Source organism: Dunckerocampus dactyliophorus, chromosome 14 (genome assembly GCF_027744805.1).
Source record: "Dunckerocampus dactyliophorus isolate RoL2022-P2 chromosome 14, RoL_Ddac_1.1, whole genome shotgun sequence".
Taxonomy (NCBI): domain Eukaryota; kingdom Metazoa; phylum Chordata; class Actinopteri; order Syngnathiformes; family Syngnathidae; genus Dunckerocampus; species Dunckerocampus dactyliophorus.
This window is the reverse complement of record NC_072832.1, coordinates 12,154,522-12,179,670: the sequence shown is the minus strand read 5'-3', so window position 1 is coordinate 12,179,670 and position 25,149 is coordinate 12,154,522. Positions and strand designations below refer to the sequence as shown.

Genomic DNA, 25,149 nt, shown 5'->3' with positions numbered 1-25,149 from the left:
TTACAAGAAGAGACAACCTATATTGAAATGGAACACTCAGAGCCCCCAGACAGTATACAGAATCAAATATGTTACATTTTTATCACAAAACGTCCTTCCTAGCTTGTTTAGAAAATGGCAACCGGAACAGGAAGTCATCTACGTTACATCATCTATGCCTCATTAGGGACTTTGGGTGAGAGGTGGGGTACACCCTGGACTGGTCGCCAGCCAATCGCAGGGCACATATAGACAAACAACCATTCACACATACCTGTGGACAATTTAATTCCATGTGGAGGAAATCGGAGTACCCGGAGAACATGCAAACTCCACACAGATATGCCCAAGCGGAGATTCGAACCCAGATCTTCCTGATATCCTGACTGTGTGGCCAACATGCTAGCCACTAGGTCACCGTGCGGCCCTTGCATACACTTTATTTCCGCAAATTTTTGGTTGAACAAATTGTACAACTTTTGGACAGTCCTGCTGTACATGGAAAGTTAATGGACTGTATTCAAAGGACAGTGTTACTGCAAAGGCCACTTGCACATGCTAAATTACAACTTTGAACAACTTGCCACCATAAACGCTACAGTTGACAATATAACAAAAATGTACTGTGGAACAAAAATGATGATATGTAGTAGAATCAGGCAGTCTTTGCCCTCTAGTTGGCCGGCCTCACAGAAGGTGGGCCAGTTAGTTATGTTTCAAAGTAGCTCAGGCAGGGGAACACACTCATTAAACATCATTCTTCCTCTCCTCTCTTCATGATGGCCCCTTTCTAGCCCACCCTCTCTTCCTCTCTCTCTGTTTCTCCTCTTCCTTGTTTCAAAGACTAAAAAGCCTTTCTGCTCCTTCGTCCGGAGGTAGATCACTTTAATTCTGCTTCACAGATCTTTTTCAAAAAGACCCAAGACCCGGGGACCTCAGAACCGTTGACCGTTGGATGAACTCGGGCCGACCAGCCAGGTCCTGGACGCTTGTAAACACGGCCATCGTCTCACACGCTCTTATTGCCCCCCAAAGCATGTTGGGGTTTTTTGTTCCCCCGTGCCTCCAAAGGCATCAGTATTTGAGCACTTGCAACCACTTGTCACACTGTCTGCTCTTGTTGGCTGTCACTTTGCACAGAGAGGCTGCTTAATGATTTAAAAGTACATGACAGGGAGTGCATTTTGCATCGCCAGCCAGGCTGTGACTTGCCCCATGAATGATTTTATATGAGAAATCAACCCTCGCTAAAATATACATCATTTATACGCGTTTATTGCCGGTGTTTATTACTTTACATTGACTGTGCTATTACTCGCTGTTATCACAAACTGGCCAGGTCTATAAACTGGCGGTTAATACAGGAAGAAAGATGCAATCCCTTGACTTCTATTTTTCCACTTCCTTCCACAAAGGGCAGGCGCATGAAGGATTTGTGGTGATAATGTTTTCAGGTGCCAGAGATTAGGGATTAAACACGTTCCAATATAAAGAGCACAACTGCTATGGTGATGACCTTTGCTTAGATGACATGTATGTTTGGAGCACGCTGACATTAATATTGCTCACTGATTCATTCATTTGTGTTTTTATTATTGAGCGACAAATGCTTTGAGAGATCTTGCATTCCATTAAAAATTCTAACCATAAAGTCGGCTCTCAAAATTTGAACCCGCCCAAAATCGACCAAGATGTTTTAACAGGACTCAGGGAAGAGGCCATGTGCTAGCACCAGCCACACGCTAGCAGATACCGTAGTTGCTCCAATTAACACCTTCATTCTATTAACCGCAGAGTATCTTGTCGCTGGGGGTGTGGCCAACAAAAGCAAATAACCACCCAGGTCTATAATTAGCGTCTGGTCAAAAAACATTGGCTTAAGATCTGTGGCTGTAGGCAACCCCTCGATGGAGTTTTCCTCAACTCATGTGGGCAGAGAGAGCCAATTATTCAGATTAACGCTCTGTCCGCTTTGTCGCCAACTGACCTGTTGATACCAGAAATGCTCCAATTAAGGCTTCTAGTCAGTTAACCACTGAGTGACCTGTAGTCGCCAGGCGTGTGGTTTACGAAAGCTGATAACCCCCAGGTCTCTAATTAGTGTTGGGTCAAAACAGCTGTGGCTGACGTAGTTTATTAATTCCTCAAGACAGCAGTCGCTGCATTTGAAATATCAGAAAAAAAAACGATAATAAAATAAAAATACTTGAGTAAAAAAAAATGTGAAAATGAATGCTTTTTTTCCCCATGAGGGGTCAGCATTCGACAGCTTTATCTACTTCTGCATGCGCTTAAAATGTTGGTGCACCACACGGCTACATTACACTCGCCTTACTGTTGATTACGATAAAATCAACTTACTGTTATTACAAAATTGGCTCAATTGCTGCTGTGTTGTGCAATATACTTGCTAATATGTCACCATGTGGTCAAAGAGAGCCAATTATTCAAATTAACGCCCTGTCCTAGTTGCGGTTTAGGGGAATAAATGCCTAATTAGAGCATTTATGGTATACTTCTCAGCACTTGTCATCAAAGGTAGAGTTAAGGTACAAATGTATGACACTTTGCATTACAATAGTAGCTCATTTCTTTTTACACTTGTGATATAGCTGCCGTTAACAGCGACATGCACTAGGTGAGTGTACAGTATGAAAGACTTTTATCACGCTCTCCGTATTTGCTACGACAGTTAGTGTTGGGTGGTTACATTTATATAGTCCTTCAAGTTCAAATGTTACTCAGGAACATCGCCTGTACCGCTAATAAGACTAAAGGGACGGCTTGACCTTGAAACAGATTATTTTCACCTCCATTACTTCCTTTTAGGATGGTTTTTTTTTTTAGGCTTTATGTTCAACCATTAAAGAAATCTTTCCAAAAAAGCTAATGAGTGCTGACTTGCTGCCAATCTCTTAGCTGTCTGTGGACATGAGGAGACACAGCAGACTGAGCAGGCCAACAAAACTCACGGTTTGGGGTCAGTGTATACCCCCCTACAGGGCAACACCTGCAAGAGTCAAAGAAAGAAAATGATTTTGCACATGCTGAGCAATTACATAAGGGGAAATATCACAATTGGCAACCTAAGCAGTAGTCCAGAGTCAACTGAAATTTGAAGAGTGGTAGATGATTGGAGGCACTATGGAAGTCAAGAGTGTGGTTAGACTGCCACCCAGTGGTGATTGTGTGAACCTACATGATTGGAAATAAAGGTTTTTCTTAAAAGCCATTCTAAATACTGTAGACTGACTTTTATAAAGAAATGTTATTAATAATTTGTATTTATTTGTATATGCTTTATTACATTTATTATTACAAAAAAATCATATTATCTACTTTACATATTATTATTATATTCTGTTATACAGCTTTATATTGCATTATGTTATATTAAATTATGTTATTTAATCCTAATAAGATTTGTGGATTTATTAAAAAAAAAAAAAATTAGGAATTCGGCGTTATAGTGACTTTTTTTTCAGCTTTTCTTGATGATCAGGATATCCACCAAATGTTTATTGCAAATAGAACTGGTCATTATTGCAGTAACCAAAAGTAAATCGGCTGATTTGATTGAGTTTTAAATATATGTTTATTTGCAGTATAAATCCGTTTTGGCTCATATGAACCACAAACAATTATTAAAAAAATAAAATAATAGTACTATTAATAAGAGAGGATTTGCATGTAGTTTCGTTGATGTAAAGATACATTTACAGTGCATAAAATGAGTTATGTGTATTTTAGGGGTAAATAAATTCTTTATTCTTATATGTTTTAATAGATAATACAAATAAACACACACACTGCACACACGGCAGGAATGTCCACCAGAGCTGTTGCCCATGAATTCAATGTTCATTTCTCTACCATAAGCCGTCTCCAAAGGTGTTTCAGAGAATATGGCAGTGCATACACCAGGCCTCACAACCGCAGACCACGTGTAACCACAACAGCCCAAGACCTCCACATCCAGTATCTTCACCTCCAAGATGGTCTGAGACCAGCCACCTGGACTGCTGCTGCAACACTTGGTTTGCATAACCAAAGAATTTCTGCACAAACTGTCAGATATCTTCTCAGAGAAGCTCTTCTGCATGCTCGTCATCCTCATCAGGCTTTTGACTCGAATGCAGTTGTCATCGTAACCGAGTCGAGTGGGCACATTCGATGCAGTCTGGCACTTTGGAGAGGTGTTCTTTTCACGAATGAAACCCGGTTATCACTGTACAGGGCAGATGGCAGACAGAGTGTATGGCGGCGTGTGGGTGAGCAGTTTGCTGATGTCAACGTTGTGGATGGAGTGGCCCATGGTGGCGGTGGGGTGATGGTTCAGTATATGCAGGTTCATCCACGACCATCACTTCATGTTGCACCATGATAATGCACGGCCCCATGTTGCAAGGATCTGTACACAATTCCTGGAAACATGCCCGTTTTTGCATGGCCAGCATAGGAACTGGACATGTCAACTATTGCGCATATTTGGGATGCTTTGGATCGGTGCCCATGACAGCGTGTTCTACTTCCTGCCAAAATCCAAAAATTTCACACAGCCATTGAAGAAGAGTGAAGTGAAGCGCATTCCACAGGCTACAATCAACAACTTGATTTACTCTGTGAAAAAATGTGTTGCACTGCGTGGGGCAAATGGTGGACACGCCAGAACCTGATTGGTTTTCTGACACCCCCAAACAAATGTTGTGGCATTGCAGAACGTTTGTGGAAAAAAATAAAAGCTAAAGTCGGTCCAGTGAAATATTAGAATGTGCAACCCTTTTTGGTCAGGCAGTGTAGTTATGTTGGCATATTCAGGCCCCCTGCTGTATCACGCTGACTGCAATCATTCCACACAGCATAACCTCGCTATACACACACTAACAGCATTAAGGCAGGGGTGTGCAAAGCACGGCCTGGGGGGCACTGGTGCAGCCTGCAGCTGTTTTTTTTTTTTTATTGGCCCGAGGCACATTCTAAAAATATTTAATAACAGAACAGAAAAAAAGCAAACAGCAAAAACTCTGCTGTAATTTTAGAAGCAAAAAGCTAAAAACATTGAGATGAAAGTTGTAATCTAATGAGGAAAAGACATAACTTTACCACAATAAAACATTTTTTGAGGGGAAATAAGTAGCATAAAGTTGAAATATTAAAGAAAAAAGATTTTCAAGTCGTAACAAAAACAACAACTAAAGTTTTTAATTTTTAGAAAATTAGGTTGCGGAAAAAGTACCGGTAAGTCATTTTAGTAGCATAGAGTTGAAATTGTCATGACTCGGCATAAGCCGGTGTTTGGATCCCAAGATGCAGAGGCAACACAATCAGATGTGAACAAAAAAAGTTGAATGCAAAATAAACTCCACAGGAGTAAAAACGTATACAGAAATGTTGAGAGTCCAACAACAAAAAGACACAGGGCATAAGCCAAAAAGGCAAAGGCAAAGACAGAAGTTTGCAAAGCGGAGATGCAGTTTTTTTCTTGAAACATATGTAACTTCTTAGCATATACTAAGGGTGTCTCGAGAGCTTGCGAGATATAGTGAGATAATAAATAAATACAGACAAACAAATAAATAGATAATAAATAAATTAATGAAAATGAACTGGATAATTTTGCCCGCCTGCATATATTGCCATGTGCCTGTGTAGGAGGTTGGAAATGCTGCACGCAGAACTGTAAATTCATCAGGCACCCCCAAACAATTTTGGTTAATAACTGAATCTTACCAACTACTATTTCCGATGTATTGGACTATTCCATTTTGACAGTGTAATGACATGTTTACGCCAGCAGATGGTGTGTCATGGTGCTGAGTGATTCAGTAGCGGGACTGGCGCGTTAGCTTTAGCCATGCACCGCTGATTAATAAAGGAGCTCAATCATGAGAAGGTGCTAACTTTTGATCTCTCTCCATTGTTACACTCATTTTTACTGGTTACACAGTGCACCACAGCCTGTGTAACCTGTGTTATTGGTCCAGATTCCATATAGTCTGGTGTCGGTAACATGTGCATCTGTTTTCCTTGTCGTTGACCTCCAAAACGGCAGGAAAAGGATTCACTCTACACATTGGTTTCAGCACCTACAGGAAAATGGTGTGCATTCACAGTGTGTGGTTTAATACAGTGATTCCCAACCAGGGGTATGCGTACCCCTAGTGGTACCTGAACAAATTGCAGGCGGTACATGGAAACATTTAATTTCTAACACAAGTAAATATTCTCAGTCGTTTCTATTAAGCCAGACAATGAAAAGGACTGTGTGCGTTACAACGAGTTTCCCCAGGGAGACAATAACCTGTGCCAAAATCATAAGTTGTGTTACATTCTACTTTTGGAGAATTATCAACACATATGAGTGAAGGGGTACTCATGGTATGACAAAAAGGCTCTGGGGGTACACAATAAAAAAAGGTTGGAAAACACTGGTTTAACACATTGCAAAAAAAATGCTGCTCTTTAATACAGTTGAAAAGCCTGCATATCAAGAAATGCTGCAAATGTTTTATAGACAGTAGGTATTGCTTGTGAGAAAAAGCATGATATAAACGGCAGTTCCACAACTTTAAAATCAAAGATTATATGTTAAAGGAAATATTGCATTATTATGATATTTTATTATTATTAAATATTATAACATTAGTGCTTTATTTAGTCAAAAAAATGCTGACAATAACAATCCTTTATTGTAAATTTGTGGGGCGATAAACTTTTAAAAACACACCTGCATTGTTTTGTGACTCAGTTAAATAAAAACGTTTGTTCGTCCAGTCAGATTTTTCTTTAGACTTTTCTTAAAATGAATGTTAAAATCCTGTCTTGTCTCGTTCTTGTAGACCCAATGTCGTGCATCGTCTTGTCAGTTGGGTGTCTCGTGACATCCCAATGTGTGTTACTTTACAAAATATCAAAGTGCCCCCGCAAACTTGACAAATAAATCGAACAAGTTTTTTTTTTTTTAATAATAATAATCCAATTGTAATATGTTCAAACATTTAAAATTAGACATCTTTATAGACCCAAAATACACAGTACATATACATACACATAAAGGTTCATTATGTTGCACCACATTAACAAACATCCTATCAAAATCATTGATTCTTGCATTCAATTCTTTGCTTCGGTTTTATATCCACGAATAAGTATTTTTTTAAACCTAAAACAATGTATGAACATATACAAAAAACATGTATTATCTCCATGTCCATCCATCTCTGGATGTCTACAAACATCCACTAAAAGGGAATTCTTGCATTGCTTAACAATAGACTAGCTACTTCCTGTTGTAGTTTGACAATGTATACATTTATACATAAAACCTGGGTACTTCTGCACATTATTTGCAAAATCTTATCTAACTGATTCTTGGATTGATCAGGAACAGACTAAGTCTTTCCTGGTATTGTATTTCCACAAATAAGGCCTTTTGTACCCCAAATCCCTGATATACAGTGCATTAACATGCACATACTGTAAGAGGTATGACTTACTGTATAGCCACCAATCAAATGGAATGATTTCTGAATTAATCAGGAACCTACCAGCTACTTCCTGTTGCCGGATATTATTATTGTTGTTCATTGATTGTTGTTGGCTGATGTCTGGGACTCCTTTGGCTGCAGCGCTGCCCACGGATCCTCCAACATGGACGGACTGAAGTACTTCTCCACTGAATCAGAAGAAGGATCCTGAAAATAACGATACACATCAGAATGGGCTGTATACATATCTCATCATATCCATAATTATATCTGTCAGGTGTCTTAAAAGGGTGTTTTACTTTAACGTAAGGTCACCTGACCTATTTGAGCTTTTTGATTGGCTAGCTCACCTGTTGTGTTTAAAATGTACTTGAAATCATCTTCATATATTAGATGTAGCACTTACGTTAAAATGTCGTATTTTTATACTCTAGTATTTTGTTTGGTGATTGGACTGAGGAAAATAATAATTCACTCTCAAATAGTCAAATATGTAAACCAGGCGCCATTTTTTTTTTAACTTATCTGCACCTTCGAAGCTGATGGACTGAAGTTTCGCGGCCACTCAAAACGGTTTCCTCGTCTTTGCGTCCTCTCTCCGAAGTCGCGACCCCCGCTGCCGAACACCGCCGGAGACCCTCCGAAACCCCGTCCTCTACAACCGGACCCTGCTTGAGGGCCGCCCCAGTGTCCACGGTTAGAACCAGGGGAATACATGGGAGAGGTCGGTGAGTACGAAGGGTAGCCCCGGGCAGAAGCTTCTCGATGGCCCCTGTAAGGGGGACGAGCCCAGCATGAAGGCGGGGAGGGGAAACTGTCATTCAACTGTGGTCTTGCAGGGAGTCGATCCATTTTAGCTGTCAATTTGTTAACCGGATGGAGAACCGGAACCGGAAGTAGTGCTCTTCGTTTGTCACTGCAGCGCCACTCATCGCTTACTATTATTAATATTATTATTATTATTAGTAGTAGTAGTAGTAGTATTTATTTATCTATAATCTATTTTATCTATAATCTATTTATGAACGTTTATGCAATTTGTCTATTTATATAATTATATTTGTATTTCAATGTATTTTATTATCATATTGTATTATTAATTAATCACATTTCTGATTTATCACTTACTTATTTTTACTTATTTATGTAAGCATTATTTTAGTATTATTTTTATAAACCATTTATTAGTTGGTAAACATTCTCGATTTTTTTTCTCTCTCAATTACAAAATGTTAACACTTAAACACAGGAAGTGAACAAACTATCAGTAATTGCTGAGAACTGGAGAAGGGGTAGGATTAAATAAATTCTGCTTCTTCCTACTCCTTTTCAAACATGCATTGAGCAAGGGTAAACATGTGATGTTCCTCAATTTAACTTAATTTGCTGAGCATGTTTGAAACAAATAAACCGTAACCAAAATATGAATACCGCCAGCTAAAAAAAATGAAACAGAAACGTATTTGCGTTTTTTAAAACTTCTTCATGTAATGCAAAATTGCAGTTTATTCAGAAATTGTGAGTGGCATGAAATATGATTTCAAGACAAAATGCAAATGTGCCTAAATAATTCAAATACAGTAAATAAGGATTTGAGTGTTTATTTATTTTATCAAATAATCCAAACTGGCTATATTGCAAGATGTTTGAGTCATCACTTTCGATCATATTGTATTTATTCCAGTCTCAAGGAAATAACCAGTGTGAACCCTCTGGTTTGTATTGCCATCTTTTATTGCACTTTGTAAGCAGATGCTGTACAGCAGCTGTGCAGACATGTTAATCGTCAGTGTGACACAACCACCCAAGCAGGACCGGGACACATCTGAATACAGCCACAATTTGTTTATATCAAAATAAAATACGAAAAATAAAGTCCCATGATCTGATCAACACAGCTATGACAAAGTATGACAAGTATCTACAAAGTTACATGAGGAGAAGCACAATAACTGTTAATAACTGTGACAAATTAATAGTCACCTGTGTTTTACACAGTGGGCACGTAAAAATGTGAATGAGTCTTTTCTACATTGTATACAAAACAGACAAGGTTTTCTTTCTCTCTTGCATGCAATAAGCTATAGTGATTTTTTTTTTATTCTCTTAGTGCTGCATCACTCTATAAAAGTATCTGCGGCTCCTTTCTCAAAGGAGGCATCACAAGGAGTAGGTAAACAGTCTTCTCCCTCAGTGGCTGTCATGGCAACATCATAAACAACATTAAACCCACAAGAAATTCCCATCATCACATGCTCTTTCTCGCCGTCTTACTCACACACACATACACACACTCATTAATCACATGGTGCGGTTTCTAAAATTTTAAACCATACACCCGACACTGTACAATACAATAACACATCAATAATATACAGCATGATTAAGAGGATCCTGTTTACACAAGGTCAGTAGAAAATTCAAGCCCAGTGTGGCTTTATGAGTTCTTGGAAGAGTGGTAACATATTCCTACTCCTGTTCATTTTACAAGCAGATCAACATCTTTTTTTGGTTTTGGGTGAACAAAGCTTGTGTAGGATTGAACCGGATTGGCTGCTAGCACTTTCCCATCTTGGCGATCAGCTCGTCGCAGATCTTTGTGAGCTCCTCAATCTCTTTGTTCTGTAAAACATTTCACTGTCAAGAAGCAATAATAAAGCCTAAAACATTTGCAATGTGATCATTTACAACCCAGGACCTCAGATGGTGAATCGTGAGGCGTGAGCCTGCCGTGTTCACTGCTTTAATGGGTAAAATTCAGAGGTCCAAGTTGTACATAACCATAAAAAGTGTCTAATATATATTAATAGATAATAATAATATGATACATCGTTCGACTAAAGAATAAAGTCGTAAAAAAGTCGTAATATTTCGAGAATAAAGTCGTAAATTTATGAGAACAAAGTCGGAATATTACGTGTCAGAGGGAAAATAGAGCATAGCTGTTCAGGAAGGAAGGAAGGAAACTTTCCTCTTGCTTCAGGCAATCTTTCATTTATAACGTGGCAGCAAAACAGCAACTGAGCATCGATAAGCAAGTCTAGCCCTTCTCACTTCCGCTTTCCTTACCCCGCTCCCTCCACATGCCCAAGGCCAAAGGTCACATAAGTCCCTGCTTTTCATAGCTGTCTCAGGTAATGCCTGTAACATAAAGTTACAAGTTTTTTCTCGTACATGTACGACTTTATTCTCGTATATATTACGAGATTTTTCTGGTATATTTACAACTTTATTCTCGTAAATTTACGACTATATTCTCGAAATCTCCGATTACTTGAATACTCTGTCGTAACAGACTATTAAGAGTACAAATTGAAATACATAGGCATTCAAAATGTATCCTCTTCACGTATTGAATCATAAGTATGGTATTTTTGAGCCCGAATTCTATTTAAAATATATATATATGCATTAGAAAATATTTATTTCAAATATTGTTATATAAATTACTTTCATTTATATATTATGTTAATATTATATATTATATTATATGTATACTATATGGAAACATTGTTTCTACTAAGCTGTGTGGGATTCATTCTGTACACCGTTATGTTACCAAATGTGTTTTCTTGCCAGATAAAGGACTAATCTGACTGACCTTTTGCTCCAATGTGCGCTCCAGTGAGTCCACCTTCATCTGCTCCTTCCTCAGACTGGCTTGGTGGGCAGCCTGCTCCTGCTTGGACTTGGCCCTCACCTGAGCTATCTCTGCATTGGCCCTGGAATCACAAAAGACCTCTAGAAGACATCTCACGGTAGAAAAGCCCCAATCTCGGAAGCAATTAAATGTTCAACGGAAACGCTTGTGTCCAACACTTCACCGGTGGAAGAATTCAGAACGTTACATAAAAATTCAAGAAAAAGAAGCGGAACCATCATAAATCTCATCCTTCTTTCATAAATGTCAGACTTATTGCAATATTGGAAAGGGCTATAGCAGTCTCCGTCCTGGATGCTTAGTACAATATGGCTATGTCACCAATAACGTGACATAATTACTGCTAATTTTTCTCTCACGCTTTGAACCCTGCGGCTTAAACAATGATGTGGCCAATTTATGGCTAAAGGAACTACAGTTCCCATGATGCTTAGAATGCCAAAACAGAAAGCAGTGCATTTCTGCAATAGAAACTAATATCACATGTTTTGAAGTCTTATGCAGCAATCCGGTTTTGATCTGACAAATCTTAAGTAAGTTTGATCAAGTGTAGAATTCCTACAGCTTCTAGCATTGGGAAAGCTTCTTGTTGTTCTTTTTATACTTCCTGTTGCATACAGTACTTCCTGTGGTGGCTATACAATGTAACATTACTGACACCTAGGGACTAGTGTAGAATACTACATATCATACAACATCTTTGAATGCATTTTGTGAATGCTTTATATTCGTATTTGAGTTCATTTAGCCATTTTTATGCTTGAAAATGCGTAATTAAACTCAAACCTGAGTAAAATTTGTTTCAACATGCATATCCATTCCAGAGTGAAGCCGCGGATTTCTAAGTGCAAAATGGCGAGGTGTTATTGTACCTCTAATTCCATGATTTCAAATGGGATACATTTATTTTGACACCAAACAAAATGGAGGTTGACCAGTATCCTTGAATACATCGTTTGACTTCAGAGGTTCCATTGTTGATGTGTTTTCCTAAAAGCTAAGGTAGGAAGGTTAAAAAGACAACAAGAGTGTGCATAGACTCACTTGTCTAGTTTCTCTTCTGCATGAATCTTCAGAGCTTGGTACCGCTGTTCCTCTTTACGGACCCTTGACAGGTACTCCTGAGCACATTTCTTCAGAACCTCTTCATTCTTCAAAGAGGGACAGATCGTTATCAGTCATTTGGGTTGTCAAGCGACCGAGTCTGTCTCTTATAAGGAAAGAAAAAAAAAGTTACCTTGCGGAAGCCCTCAAGCACATCTTTCATCTTCTCATAGCGTCGGAAGAGGTCGGCCAGAGACTTTTCCACAGAGTTGAGGTCGGCTAAGGCCTGGTCCTTTTCCACAATAAGCTGCTGGATGGTGTGGTGGGAGAGAGACTTCTCTTTCTGGTCATCCTCTGACACACACACACACACACACACAGATAGAGGGTGCTTCAGTTTATTTAGTCTAGAGATTATTAAATTGGGGACGGGTATAAAATATTATATGGATTTGTGAAGTAGAAGATTATTTACACCTACACTGTTGTTTATGTGAACTACATAAACACAACAATGGACCACAATGAACAATGAGTTTTGTTAAGGTTAATTTCACTGTCAAAGTGCTTCCAATATGTCACCACCTCCTGCCTTTGTTGTCACCAGCTTGGATAGCCAACCTACAAAACCAACTAATTAACATGAACGACTTTGGTAACCATCTAGATTTCCACAGCCAACTAGTGCTGCATTGTTGGAATGGGCAGCTGGTTCTTCTTCTAAACTGCACTTAATCATATCTTTGGTATGCCTGAATTCTGAATTGTAAATTTGACCCTCTGCACAAATTTGATTTGTTTTCCAACTTAGAACATGACTATTGTATTTTTTTAAGCATACAATAGAAATGTAAAAATATTAATACATATTGAGTTACTGCCAAAATGTTTGGCCAGCCTGTATTTGCGGGTAAGGGGCAGTGCCCCACCAGATGGCCAGACTATTTTTTTAATAATTCTAATATGTATGTTATATTGAATAGTGAATACAGAGCAGTAATTGGGGATTAATGTGTAGAAATAAATGAATACATCTCGTAATCCTTATAGTGGTGTTTTGGAGCATGTCTGACATACTGTACAGTACTGTGTGTCCTAGTGAACTTGGCAAACGGCAATTTTTTTGTAAAGAAAATTGTTGATTCATTTGCATAATATGCTAGATTAAAACATTTGATTTTAGCTGTGAAGTATAGTGGATCCCGTGCGTACTCATTTGATATATAAATTATGTTTTTTTTTAAATCTAGGCAGTTTTTTTCTGCAGAAAACACATGATACTCACCCTAAGTCGGTAATAATTTATGCCGTACATACAGGTAAGAGCACAGCATGTATGTACCAGCCCACAATTTTTACATGTTTATGTCTTTATGATTAACTGATGCTTTTCACCAAGCGTTAAAATGTCACACTTTGTTCGGCAGTCCTTGAACGCACCATAGTTGTACGCTACAAAGTGAAACTAATATATAACTTCTCCGACGCTACCACAGTTTAATAAATCCATATATTCATCTATCATATTACATTGTCATTCAATAGTGGTGAGTACCTATACGTGTCAAAAATACACATTTTTATGGGGGTTTCAATTACTTGTGGATTTTTCACCAATTGATGGTGGGTTCGGAACTGAACTCAACCAAAAAGTGGGGATCTACTGTGTTATAGTAAATCATAACAGAAGCTATTTAATTTCTCTGGTATTTAGGTGTCATAAAAGCACCACTGCTATAAGCATAACAGCAAACTGAAAGAAAACGCCATGACTGCTATTCTTACAGTACACCAATGAGTTCACATGAAAAATGACACGGGATAAAGATGGGCGAGCAAACGTCGGTGGACATGAGACAGGCCGTGAGCATGTTTGCTCCCCACTGTGACAGACGGATGGATGTGAGATGTGAGCAGGCACAAACAAGTTGAAGCACAAGTCTGCATTACTCACCTGGCATGCCTGTCAGGGTTATCAAATAGTAAGGGGCAAACATGGGAGCAGAACAGAAACAAAAAGGGACTGTGTTAAGTCAAGCCGGGACATCAAGGCACGTGAGAGCCGAGCGTTACAAAAGAATGTGACCTGCAGGTTTCTTGATTTTAAAAAGTCCGGTGAAGAAGGTCAAGAGCAAGCAAACAAGCACATATCAAAGCTAGCTTTCAGCTGAAGCACCTTGAAAATCAGTGGCAATGGGTTGGCATTGTGTGCATCTGTCTATTCTTTCCTCAGTTTGCAAAGAGAGTGCAACAAAAAGCTGTGTCAGAAATTGTGACTGACAAAAAATGATATTAATGTGCACTGACAGTAAATAGCCTGCAGTTTCGTAATGAACTATTTGAATTTAATGAAGAACTCACCTATCATCTGGGCAATCGTCTTCTCATACTCCGCAACAATTCTCCTATAGATTACAATACGGATGTCATTAGAAGGTGAATTTCCTCACTCAATGCCAATAAAACAGGAGTGTTGAGAATGTTACCACTGTGGGCCGCATACACACACATTTACTATAGACACACTCAAAGCAATCCACTAATGGTCATGATGTGCTATGCAACTGAACATATTTAAAGAAAAGTAACAGCCTCCACAGATGCATTATCCTGTAGACAAGACAAACCGTTTCGGATTTTTCAGGATTTTCAGGGTAGACGAACCAAAACTAACTCAACCATTGTTTGATTTTATTTTCAGAACTAAATTATGGTCCCCAAATGGCCGACAGGCTGGACTTTGGACACACTACATTAAAAAGTTTTGCCCATTAATTAAAAAAAAATCACCTTTTCAGATAAATATGCATTTGATTTTCCAGATCCTAGATTCCACCCTCTGACAGTAATTTAATATTGCTTCAAAATGCATTCCTTAGTCTTGCTTAGGGAAAAGCAGGTTAATAGACATAAGAGGGTTGATTAGCCAGGCCCCTTCCCTTAGCCTCTTAGCCCATCTTTATCCTGAGCCCAATCAGTCAAATGAAGTAAGCTCAGTCTTCTGGACACTAATGAGTACGTTGCCAGCTGGACTTTGATCCACCAACTAACAATATAATGAACAGTACAGCCATAAAACTGCACGAGCAGGCATTTGGTGGACATTTGATGCTTCCCTTGTAAATAAATAAAATGCAAAGTGTTTTCAACACATTCCTAGTGTGTCAAACATAAAGGTAGGCATGAAGGTACAAACTGGGGGTGCTCCGATCGATCAGCCATTGATCAGTATCGGACGATTTCTGTGGAAAAAGCATGGTATCGGCATATGCCGATACTTGCTTTATAACGCCGATCACCTCTGTCCCCATTGCAGCATCCAGCCTATAGCGACCATCTCCCGCCCACTTTCCTTTCACAAAGCCAAAACAAGCATGTCTGCCATTGTGAGAGTGATGTAAGTTTTGCACCCTGCAAAACATGCCACAAAAAATGTCTCGCCAGAGTGGCGCGTTAAAAAGGTTTAGTTTGGTGCGGCATTTGGGGGGCGGGCACTTGGCAGGGTGTGGTGAGATTTCGAGGCTCGCGATGTGATCACCCATCGGGCTGTGGCTAATTGGTCAAAACACCGTGTGTGCGTGGCAGTCAGGGGTCTAAGGCAGATAGCCCGAAAAGTGGTTGGACTCGTCGAACTGGAGGAAACCGGGTTTGCCTGGGGGGTCCTGCTGGAGCGCCATAAAACTGCTATAGCATCCAGATTCTCCTTAAAGAAGCCGTCTGATCCTCTAAGTTTCACCAGTGATTTTGAAAAAGTAAGTCAAATATGTTTTTGTCTAAATTTTATGGTTCCCCTTTCATATCATATAGCCCAGGGGTCACCAGCGTGCATGGTGCCCGCTGGCAGCAGGGAGCCCCTGACAACCACATGAGGCGCCTGCCAGCCTGCTAGAAAGAAATGCATTCTAAAATACAAAATGTGAGGTGTGGATACCAACATTTTGTTACTGTTCTGGTAAAACAAGCACATTCACTTTGTTTGGGTTGAAATAAATAAATGAAAATAAATGCTACAAAAATGAGTAGCTCTTGCCATTTTCATTTTTGTAAGTAGCCCTCACAAGAAAAAACATTGGAGAACACTGATGTAGCCGATAGTAAATAAAAAAATGTACACTTAATCTATGTGATCAGTATCGGCCGATTTCACTCATGTATGATCGGTATTGGTATCGGCAGCATTAATACCGGTAGCGGTATTGGAGCTTCCCTACTACAAACCAAAGACATTTGATCTATTATTTTTTAATTTGCGAGTGACAATACAGCTTACCTCATCTCTGCCACTTCCTGTCGGCTGTCTTCGTATTTCCTCTGCCACTCCAGCACCTCCCTTTCTTTGGTTACAATCTTGGTTACAAAGAATAATGCGTGAGATGCGCATGCACTTGCACAATCTTAGATCAACACAAGAGCTACCATATATTAAAAAAATCTGTAGCTTTTGATCGTCAGAGAGGTATTCATTTAACAGTGTTAGAACTTATTTGTATTTTGGTTACCTTATTGAGCAGCAACTTTTTCAATGATGTCATAACAGTAATATATGTCCCTACAGCTTAGGGTCAAACATGTAAAAAAAAAAACAATTTTTTGCATCTATCTCTCACTTGTGTGCTCCACTTTAGAAAAAAGAGGCACCCAAACTGTCATTTTTGCGCTTTTGAAGTTCATGTTTTCATGATGTCATAAACATAAAACCTCCATCACGGGTATGATACCGCCCACCACCACTTCACGGAGCAGACAGCTTTGATCAAAGCAACATATCTACAGTACATATCTACATATCTTAAAGCCTGAAGTTCTGCCAACTACCAGGCTGTCAACTACAGACGTGGGAGATGTAAGTTTGATCATTTTGGTTTTCTTCAGCAAATACAATAACCTAGCTACATTATGTTAATGTTCCATTGTTGTATGTGATATACTTACTATGTGGCATCTATTACGTTGGACAAGTGCTGAGTTACAATGTATTTGTAAAAAGTGGCCAAACACCGCTTATTTACAATGAAATTACAGACACCGAAAACATGATGTAGTGCTTTTTAAACTGTCTAAACTCCACCATCAAGGCTAGACACACTTCCAATACACTATCGTGAAACCTAGTTAAATTTTAAAATTATTTCTAGTTAAATTAACAACCACCAATGTCATGATTTTGCCATCATAGCAGAATTGTTCTCCACACAATCAGGTCTTTAGTTTGACAACTCATAAAAAAAAAACACAAAAAAAACAGTATTACAGATTTTGCTAAATTAATACCTCAATTTTTTTTAGTATTTTAATATTTGAATTGTATTTTAATATTTTGTATTGGCTGTCATTGGCAGTCGTGAGTGGATTTGCAGCTATAATTTCAGGTACCTCTTCTCTTGCAATTCCCAGCGAGTGGTCCAGATCTTTGGGAAGGTGTGGACTCTCCCCGTCGATGTAGCTGGCGGCAGTCCGGGCGTACAGCGTATTCTTGGACACAGAACTCTCTGATGGTGAAGACACATCTCTGTGCTGCTTCCAGGATCCAAAGGAGAGGAGGGTGAGGAAAGGAAACATAGCCAGTTATATTCCAGATAGGCTGTAAGACACCTGTACATGCCGCCTCAACAGAACACCTGATCCAGACTAGGAGGGGGTATCAAACTACATTAAAAGGTACCACACAGCAACATCAATATGTAAATGAGGCAGGCTATAGCGGTGTTCCCGAAGACTTGGTCAGCTGCAGTATGATTGGATGAAGCAGTCTTCATGTAGCCAAGGGATTGGTTGATTAGAGAGCGTAGCTTGTTTGTAACTGGTCCAGGCAAGGAGGGGGGGATGAGAACAGAATACTGCAGGAATGGGGTAGCATACTGGATAGCATGGCAAAAATGTTAGTCTTATGTTAAAGCACATTGCAGTTGATTTAACTCATTTCACCAAAATCAAATGCTGGCAATGTGCTTCCATCAAGATGAGATCAGACCCCAACACTACAACACTTGAGGTTTCTATGTTTAACGGACGTTTTATACAAAGACAAATGCGAGGCGAACCTTGCACAGTAAAATAATGATAATCTTTCAGGATATCAATGGTCCCTAAAGCTTTGAGAAGGATTTATTCATTCAGCCTGGATTAGACGCTGACCACAGGGAGCAAAATGACTGAGACTGACTAATACTGTACATGGAAAGCAGAGTGAAATGATCAGTCTGGCTGGATCAGTACGTTAAGACTTGCGTACATTCTGAAATGGTCACCTTTATGTAATCATGCTCCTTTTATTACAATGTTATTACAGTGACATTGCAATGTTAGTGAGTAATATGAGCGGGAATACAGCTTAACGGTGTCTCACGTCACGGGAAGTACATGACAAACACGTTATACCACAATCAGGACTCAAATCCATTTCCATCGCATACTGTTCTTACGTTAAGGTGGAAACCCCCACTTCTAGTAGCGGGGCTGGTATTTAAACAGATAGTTAGTGACACTGAACATTCAAGGGATGAGATGACGATGAAGAACACAAACAATGTCAAAGAACACAACAACTCTAAGGGTTCTCTCCAGGAGGCCTCACAACTAGTCAACTAGCACAAAAAAAAACCATCCTCACCGCTAGCTAGCTACACATTACTGATGTGTCTACAGGAGCTAGGGGATACAGTGCAGTCTCTTGGTATCTGGACAGTTGTTTTAACTCTGGATAGTGGATTTAAGCGTAAAAGTCTTGTACTCAAGTGTTTTACTTTGCTTCGATTGAATAATTACTTATTGTACATTTATGCCAGGTGATGTGTGAAGAGATTATAGCATCATCAGCACTTACTCTGCACATATCTGATATTAGAATGTATTGACGACCTTTATATTAAACTAGCAAGACAATCAGCATCGGAACCTTGAGTCCCTCAACAAGAAGACACTTTTGTGGATGTTTTAACATTTTTTCATCCATAGCAAATTGAGTGTTACTGTTGTATTATGCTCTTCTTTCAGATCCAGTGTAGTGAGATACAAATGAAATGTCATACTGTCAAAATATCTTAAGGACTGAGCAAAACATGTGTTACAAGGGAAGGTCACATGGGTGGGTCCTCTTACTTTGAGTAAGGGTGAACCGTTGATGTTCCACCGCCGTGTGCTGGGTTTCTTGAGGCGGGACTGTAAAATGTGCGGAACAACTGCTTGAGACATGGATTGGTAGATTGACTTGAAGCACCCAGAGAATGTTCCATGACAGAAGTGCTCAGCAATTTAACCACTGAAAATCGACAAACAATGGCCTCCTCTCTAATAGACGCCATCCCCTATTTAATCGCCCAAGAGAGATCTCCTTTTTCCCATCGGAAAAATAAATAAGTTGTCACGAGTGGTATAATTACTATTTTATATGATACCACAAAGGGTTTAAAGAGAAAGCGCTGCTGTGTGCAACACAATACAATATAGAATAAAATACGGCATATTATTTGATAAAAGATGAGTAAATAAACATCTCCTGCCATTCTATGGGTAAATATGTTATCTAACTAACAACCTGACTTTGAATTCCAACCCTGCAGACACCGACCTGCACTAAACAAGAATGTGACCGTTTTTTGTTTTTTTTTTAAGATGAACAGATGTAACTCAGGGGCAGGGCATTAGGTCAGACATTACCCGTCGCATTCAAGCCTCTCATGAACAGGCAACATGCAAAAAAAGAGGCAGGGGTCAAAGATGAATTAGCACTCTGTTCCTTGGGTAGGTCAGCCTGACAGAGTTTACTGCGAGTCTAAAGCCGTGTTAGAGATTTTGGATGGGGGGACTCGTATACTGTAGGTGACAGGGCTGTCAATGCAGTGGTGCAGCCGCCATGTTGATAAGGCCATGAGTTCACTCAAAATGGTGTGTTTAAGGAGGGGGATACTCATGCACCATTTCTACAGTCCTGCTCAAGATGCACCTCTATGGCAAAAAAACACAAACACACACTTACAGCAGGGGCAGGCTAAATCAGCGCAGTACCTGGGGGGTTACATTGGAGAGGGAGGGGCACTGAGAGATGTTTTTGGCTATTTGCAGGGCCTCTATCCTCAGGGCAGCAAGCACCAGCTCCTCCTGGGCCGCACAAATTGAGGGAGGTGGGATGCGGCCCAAGGATGAGAAAGTGAAGGAAAAGCATCATATAGAAAACTTAGGATGATCATACACCACACTTGGTTGTGTCTACATCTCATTCACCAGCTATTTCACGCTCACGCAACGGGAGAAATGAAAAGGCAAGGACGTGAAAAAACAAAACCACAAGCCATGAAAGTTCAACAGGTTGTTAACACACCTGCAGTTTTTGGGCGAAAGCATTAGGGTTGGTCTCAGCGAGGTCAGGCTCCAGGTACTGCACAGGGTCGCCACACTCAGACAGCCTGTCTAACAGGGGCATGGTCAGGACTGGAGCAGGGGCCCCTTGGCTAGTGAGCTACAGGGGGGTTGACCAGGAGAGGGTGGGCACAGGGCGTAGGGGGGAGGAGGTCAGGGTCAGCAAGGCACAGCAAGCACTCAGTGGCTGAACTTCTTCACTTCATTGAAGCATGTCCCCCTATCAGCTAGGTGTATATATAGATGGCGTTCTTCCTGGGGACTTAACTTAGTGTGAATCGTCTACGCATTGTAATAAACAGTGACATGGTGTACATACTGAAAATGAAATTGAATGACAATGAAATGACATTGACAGTTTTACATACATACATACATACATGGTCATGTGATTACCAGACGGTCATATACTGTTTGGACACACCTGCTCATCCCTTTCTGTGCTTTGTGTTCGGCTAAGTGCGTCGCTTTCTCTTTTCCTGCCCTTTTCCCCAGCAGAACCCTCAGGACCAGGCCTGGAACTCAGGATGGGGGTCTTCATGCCTGCTGTTATCTGGGCCTCCATTTCCTCAAAACTCCTGAGGAGAACGGGTGGAAAATATAATATGATTAGCTGTCGGGAAAAGTTTGGTCAAATGCAGAGCAAACATGCACAACACGATATTTGGATTTTGTACCCTGTGCAGGGGGAGTTGGGCTCATGAGTGTCCTTGGTCAAGTTGTCCGACAGAGAGTCCAACTTTAGGTATAATGATGGTTTCTTCACAGACAGTGGCTACAAGAAACAAGTGATAGAAACATTTAGAATTTTGTTCACTAAACACTAATTCATGTAAAATGTGCTAATGTAGTTGATATACAGCAAGAACTTATTCAGGTCAAATACTCACAGGCGAAGAAGAACCAGTCTTCTCCATGTACTCTATTTCATAGTCTTGCAATGACACAGAAAGGCACAAAATAAAACAGATTTAGATGCAGATGAAGCATGAGGGTAGCTGACACGACAGTCTGTTCTTTCATATCCATCACGGATGGAATGTGCTAGGCAGCTGCTAATACTATGTACTAATGTCAGTCACCCAAATCAATAAAGAAAAAAAGTTGCTCCACATAGCAGTGTATCCGATATATGCACTAGATCTGTTCTGTACAGTATGTCTCACCTGAAGGCTGAAGACTGCTTTCAACAAATGATGTCAGATCAGAAGGGTGAGGGAAGTCCTGCTGGTCCGAATTCAAATCTGCCCACTTGTGGCTGGTGGTGGAGGCCAGCTTCTCCTCGTCCGTGGCATGGTCATCCTGTGGATGGAAAGAGGCGGGGTCATCCGCGTCCTAAAACACAAAGACGTTGCGTTAAGACAGAACTCATAGATTCAAGAGGGTGAGAGATGAACAAATGAATTTTGTACCTGTGAGGGGTCAGACAACGGTGATTTCTTTGGTGACCTCTTCACCCTGAAAGTGTTACTGAGAAAAACAACGATCATTAATTATCAGTCATACATTCAGTTCACAACCTGCTAGCCTAAACTAAAAATGTAAAAGGTTTGTATTTTGCCTGAACAGTTGTGGTCAACATTAGAATTTAATGTGACTACTTTGTGACTACGGTGATAGGGTGACCAAACGTCCTGTTTTGCCGGGACATGTCCTGTTTTTACATCCTGTCTATTCCTGTCCTTGCTGTCCTGGATTTTTTTTTAGAAAGTCATGAAAATGTCCTTGTTTTCATTGTTTTTCCACTTGGCCATTAAATTTAAAATCTAATTGCCATTTGTTCATATACTAAATATTATATTATTTCATATCATTCAGTTATTTATTTGACTAGTAAAACCTCAAAAGAGGAGTTTGAGTACTTCATTGCCGGGCCGAGTGTCCTGGTTTCCAGGAATCAAACTATGATCACCGTATAAAATGACTACCCAATCACATGGGAAAAAAATGTGTTAATGCAGCAGGTTGGTTAGGAGGTCTTTCAGGAAAATGTTTACAACATGATGGCAAAAAAAATGTTCAATATTAGAGGCTGTTCTGTGCATTCAAGTTGACAGCAAAATGTAACATACTTAAAATAATCAAAGCAAAAAATAAATATTGATGATTCAAATAGCCTGCTTAAAACAGCAAAGTTAATTTCATTTACTGAATATGTAACAAAGAGGAATAAGAACTGAGCCGGAAGAAGGTGAATCCGCTGCTGAGACTTTTTTCTAAGGCTTGCAGAAATGCAAAAAACATTTAAATGATCAATACTGGAAGTAATGCAGTCATACTATTAGCAGTCTAAATTAAATAAATGCATTCATTTGTTTGTTTTCTACCACTTATTCTGTTGAGGATCACAGGCAGACCGGAGCCTATCCCAGCTGACTTTGTACACCCTGATCTGTTCACCAGTCAATCACAGGGCACAGTGAGAAAAGACAAGCATTGCCACTTCCCCACTACACCATTCACACCCCAGGTATTTTTTATCTTAAGAAAAGATGCTATGTAGAAGTTTTCAGTCTAATGTTAAGAAGATGGGTTGGAAGTAAAATATGTAGTTTTTTCATGACATTAGGTGTTGGGAAATTAAAGTTAAAAGGATGAGTGATGACAAATGACATGCTGGTTTACAGGGATCCATATGGAACTGCGGGTAAGACAGGGTGGATATTTGTGTTGTCCCTCTACTTACAACAAACAACACAGAGTGGACACACCTCTGGACTTCCTGTGACATATGAGAATACATACATACAGGTGACAGAGAGACAGACACAAGGCACTGACTAATAGAGAGGTGGACACATACAAACACTTATCAATAGGGCCGTTTCAGCTAGGGATAGGGGATAGGCGCTGAATTAAAAATCGATTGATTAATTTTTATTAATCATTTCTTAAACTATCATTATTGTTCTGAACTCATGCTTTGGTGACAATGTAGTGTTTTGCACAATACTGTAATGTCATGGATGATGTCATTTTTCAATGAGCTAATTAGCCTGAATCACCAGCGGCTCTACTAGCTGCAGCCAAGTAGTCACCTCAGTTGTACCTCAACTTCTTCAAGACACATCAACCAGCTTTAAATTATTTAGGCAAAGAGGACAGTGATCATTGAATTTGACCAAAACAAACTTACGATTTGATAGGAGTCTTCTTCTTTTTGGCTGGTTTGTTCTGATTTTCATCTCCTAGTTCTCCAATGTTGTCATTTTCCACATCTTCGTTAGATGACAACTCAAAGGAGGCAGAGGCCTTAGGAGGGGAGTTAGTCATTTTGTTGGAGGATTTAAAAGGGTCTATGGAGTCATCAAAGTCAAAACTGTATGCAGGCTCGGGTGCTTTGGGAGAGCTGGATATGTGTGTCTTTGTTGAAAACGGATTGAAATTTGGATCCTCCCACTTATCAGATTCAAAGTTGTAAGAACCTTTGGAAATAGGGATTTCCTCCTCATTGCCATTATGTGTTGCTGGAAGGTCATTGTCCAGCTGCTCAATCGGTGCTGGATGAGACTTCTTTAACCCCAACTTTGGTTTTCTCAGAGGCATCTTGGCACCAGACTTCTTGCCCACTTTTTTCGGTGGGGGAGAAGCTGTCTGCGATGCCTCACTATTCTCCTCTGTGTAATCAAACTCCAGCCTCACCGACTCACGTTTGGGAAGAATGGGTTGCTCTTCAGGGTTGAAAGGTAGTTCTTCCGTGGAAGCTGCCGGAGGAGGTTCTTTCACAGCAGAGATAGGAAGGCTTTCTGGGGGGGAAGCATTGGGGGCACACACAGGACCTTTACGTCCCAGAACAGGTGAGTTGGCAATTTTACTTCCTCCAGTCTTGAAAGGGTCTATGCTGTCGAAGTTATCTGGATCCCATTTATAGGAGGCACAGGGAGGAATTGGGAGGTCTTCTTTGACAGAAGGACTAGAAGGGAGGTGGTTTTCCTCCTGGCACAAAGGTAAGGCAGGAGCTGCAAAGCTCCCCTCTGGTTCTGTATGATTGTTTTCTTCTGGTAGGGGAGGAGGAGTATCCACACGAGTCTTTCTAGTCTTTCTGAGGGTTCCTGTGGGACTTGTGGTAGTAGAGCTACCTGCTTCGACCTCCTGAGTCACAGTTTGTGGTTTTGCTCGCTTAATGAGCTCTGGAGTGCTACTAGTAGAACTTGGCCTCTCTGGGTTAGAGTTCTGTCTAAGGAGAGGTTTCTTTTTTACAGATCCAGTACGGACTTTTTTAGGCCTGCGGAGTGTCCCTGGGGCACTCTCTGTGCCAACGCTGAAGGATTCCGAATGTGGACGGAAACCTTTTGTTACAGAGCCATCCGACAGGCCAGTAGTGTCAAGTTCTTCTCCCTGGAGGCTGAGAGAACGAGTCAGTGGCTGACTTGTTGACTCTGAGGCAAAAAGTTCAATGTTGTATGCGCCACTAGCCGCGATTGGCCTGTCCTCGTCAAAAACGATGGATGTGGAATGGCAAAGTACATCAGAAGTCAAGCCAGATGAGTCCTTCACTGAGATGTCTTTTACTGTAAAAGATGGACAGAAGAGCGCAGTGGAGATGTTAATTCTACTGTTAAATTTCACCACTTAAATTTCACTTATCAACTGGTGTGAGGGCAGTTAAGCTCTTCTGAATTT

At 40.2% G+C, this 25,149-nt stretch overlaps 2 protein-coding genes across 13 annotated transcripts in view; both read right to left on the bottom strand.

The window, feature by feature from the left end:
* Positions 1-5,228: 5,228 nt before the first annotated feature.
* On the bottom strand, positions 5,229-8,363 carry mplkip (M-phase specific PLK1 interacting protein). Its single transcript, XM_054799755.1, has 2 exons — positions 7,998-8,363; positions 5,229-7,673 (listed from the first exon to the last, which is right to left on the bottom strand). Exons 1-2 carry the CDS (start codon positions 8,316-8,318, stop codon positions 7,563-7,565), a joined length of 432 nt encoding a protein of 143 aa, XP_054655730.1. The 5' UTR covers positions 8,319-8,363; the 3' UTR covers positions 5,229-7,562.
* Positions 8,364-9,182: 819 nt separating this feature from the next.
* The window catches only part of tacc2 (transforming, acidic coiled-coil containing protein 2), a 50,576-nt gene continuing 34,609 nt past the window's right edge, over positions 9,183-25,149 (bottom strand). For 8 of the 12 annotated variants that reach the window (XM_054799744.1, XM_054799736.1, XM_054799740.1 and 5 more), the window contains 15 exons: positions 23,663-25,037; positions 21,939-21,996; positions 21,693-21,861; positions 21,417-21,460; positions 21,204-21,301; positions 20,951-21,104; positions 20,489-20,626; positions 19,270-19,329; positions 17,545-17,685; positions 16,442-16,518; positions 14,533-14,576; positions 12,365-12,525; positions 12,172-12,278; positions 11,068-11,188; positions 9,183-10,088 (listed from right to left, as the gene is read on the bottom strand). In XM_054799744.1, the coding sequence (XP_054655719.1) occupies positions 10,023-10,088; positions 11,068-11,188; positions 12,172-12,278; positions 12,365-12,525; positions 14,533-14,576; positions 16,442-16,518; positions 17,545-17,685; positions 19,270-19,329; positions 20,489-20,626; positions 20,951-21,104; positions 21,204-21,301; positions 21,417-21,460; positions 21,693-21,861; positions 21,939-21,996; positions 23,663-25,037 (2,813 nt within the window). In that variant the 3' untranslated portion in view covers positions 9,183-10,022. The other 4 variants (XM_054799741.1, XM_054799737.1, XM_054799742.1 and 1 more) reach the window with 4 other exon arrangements.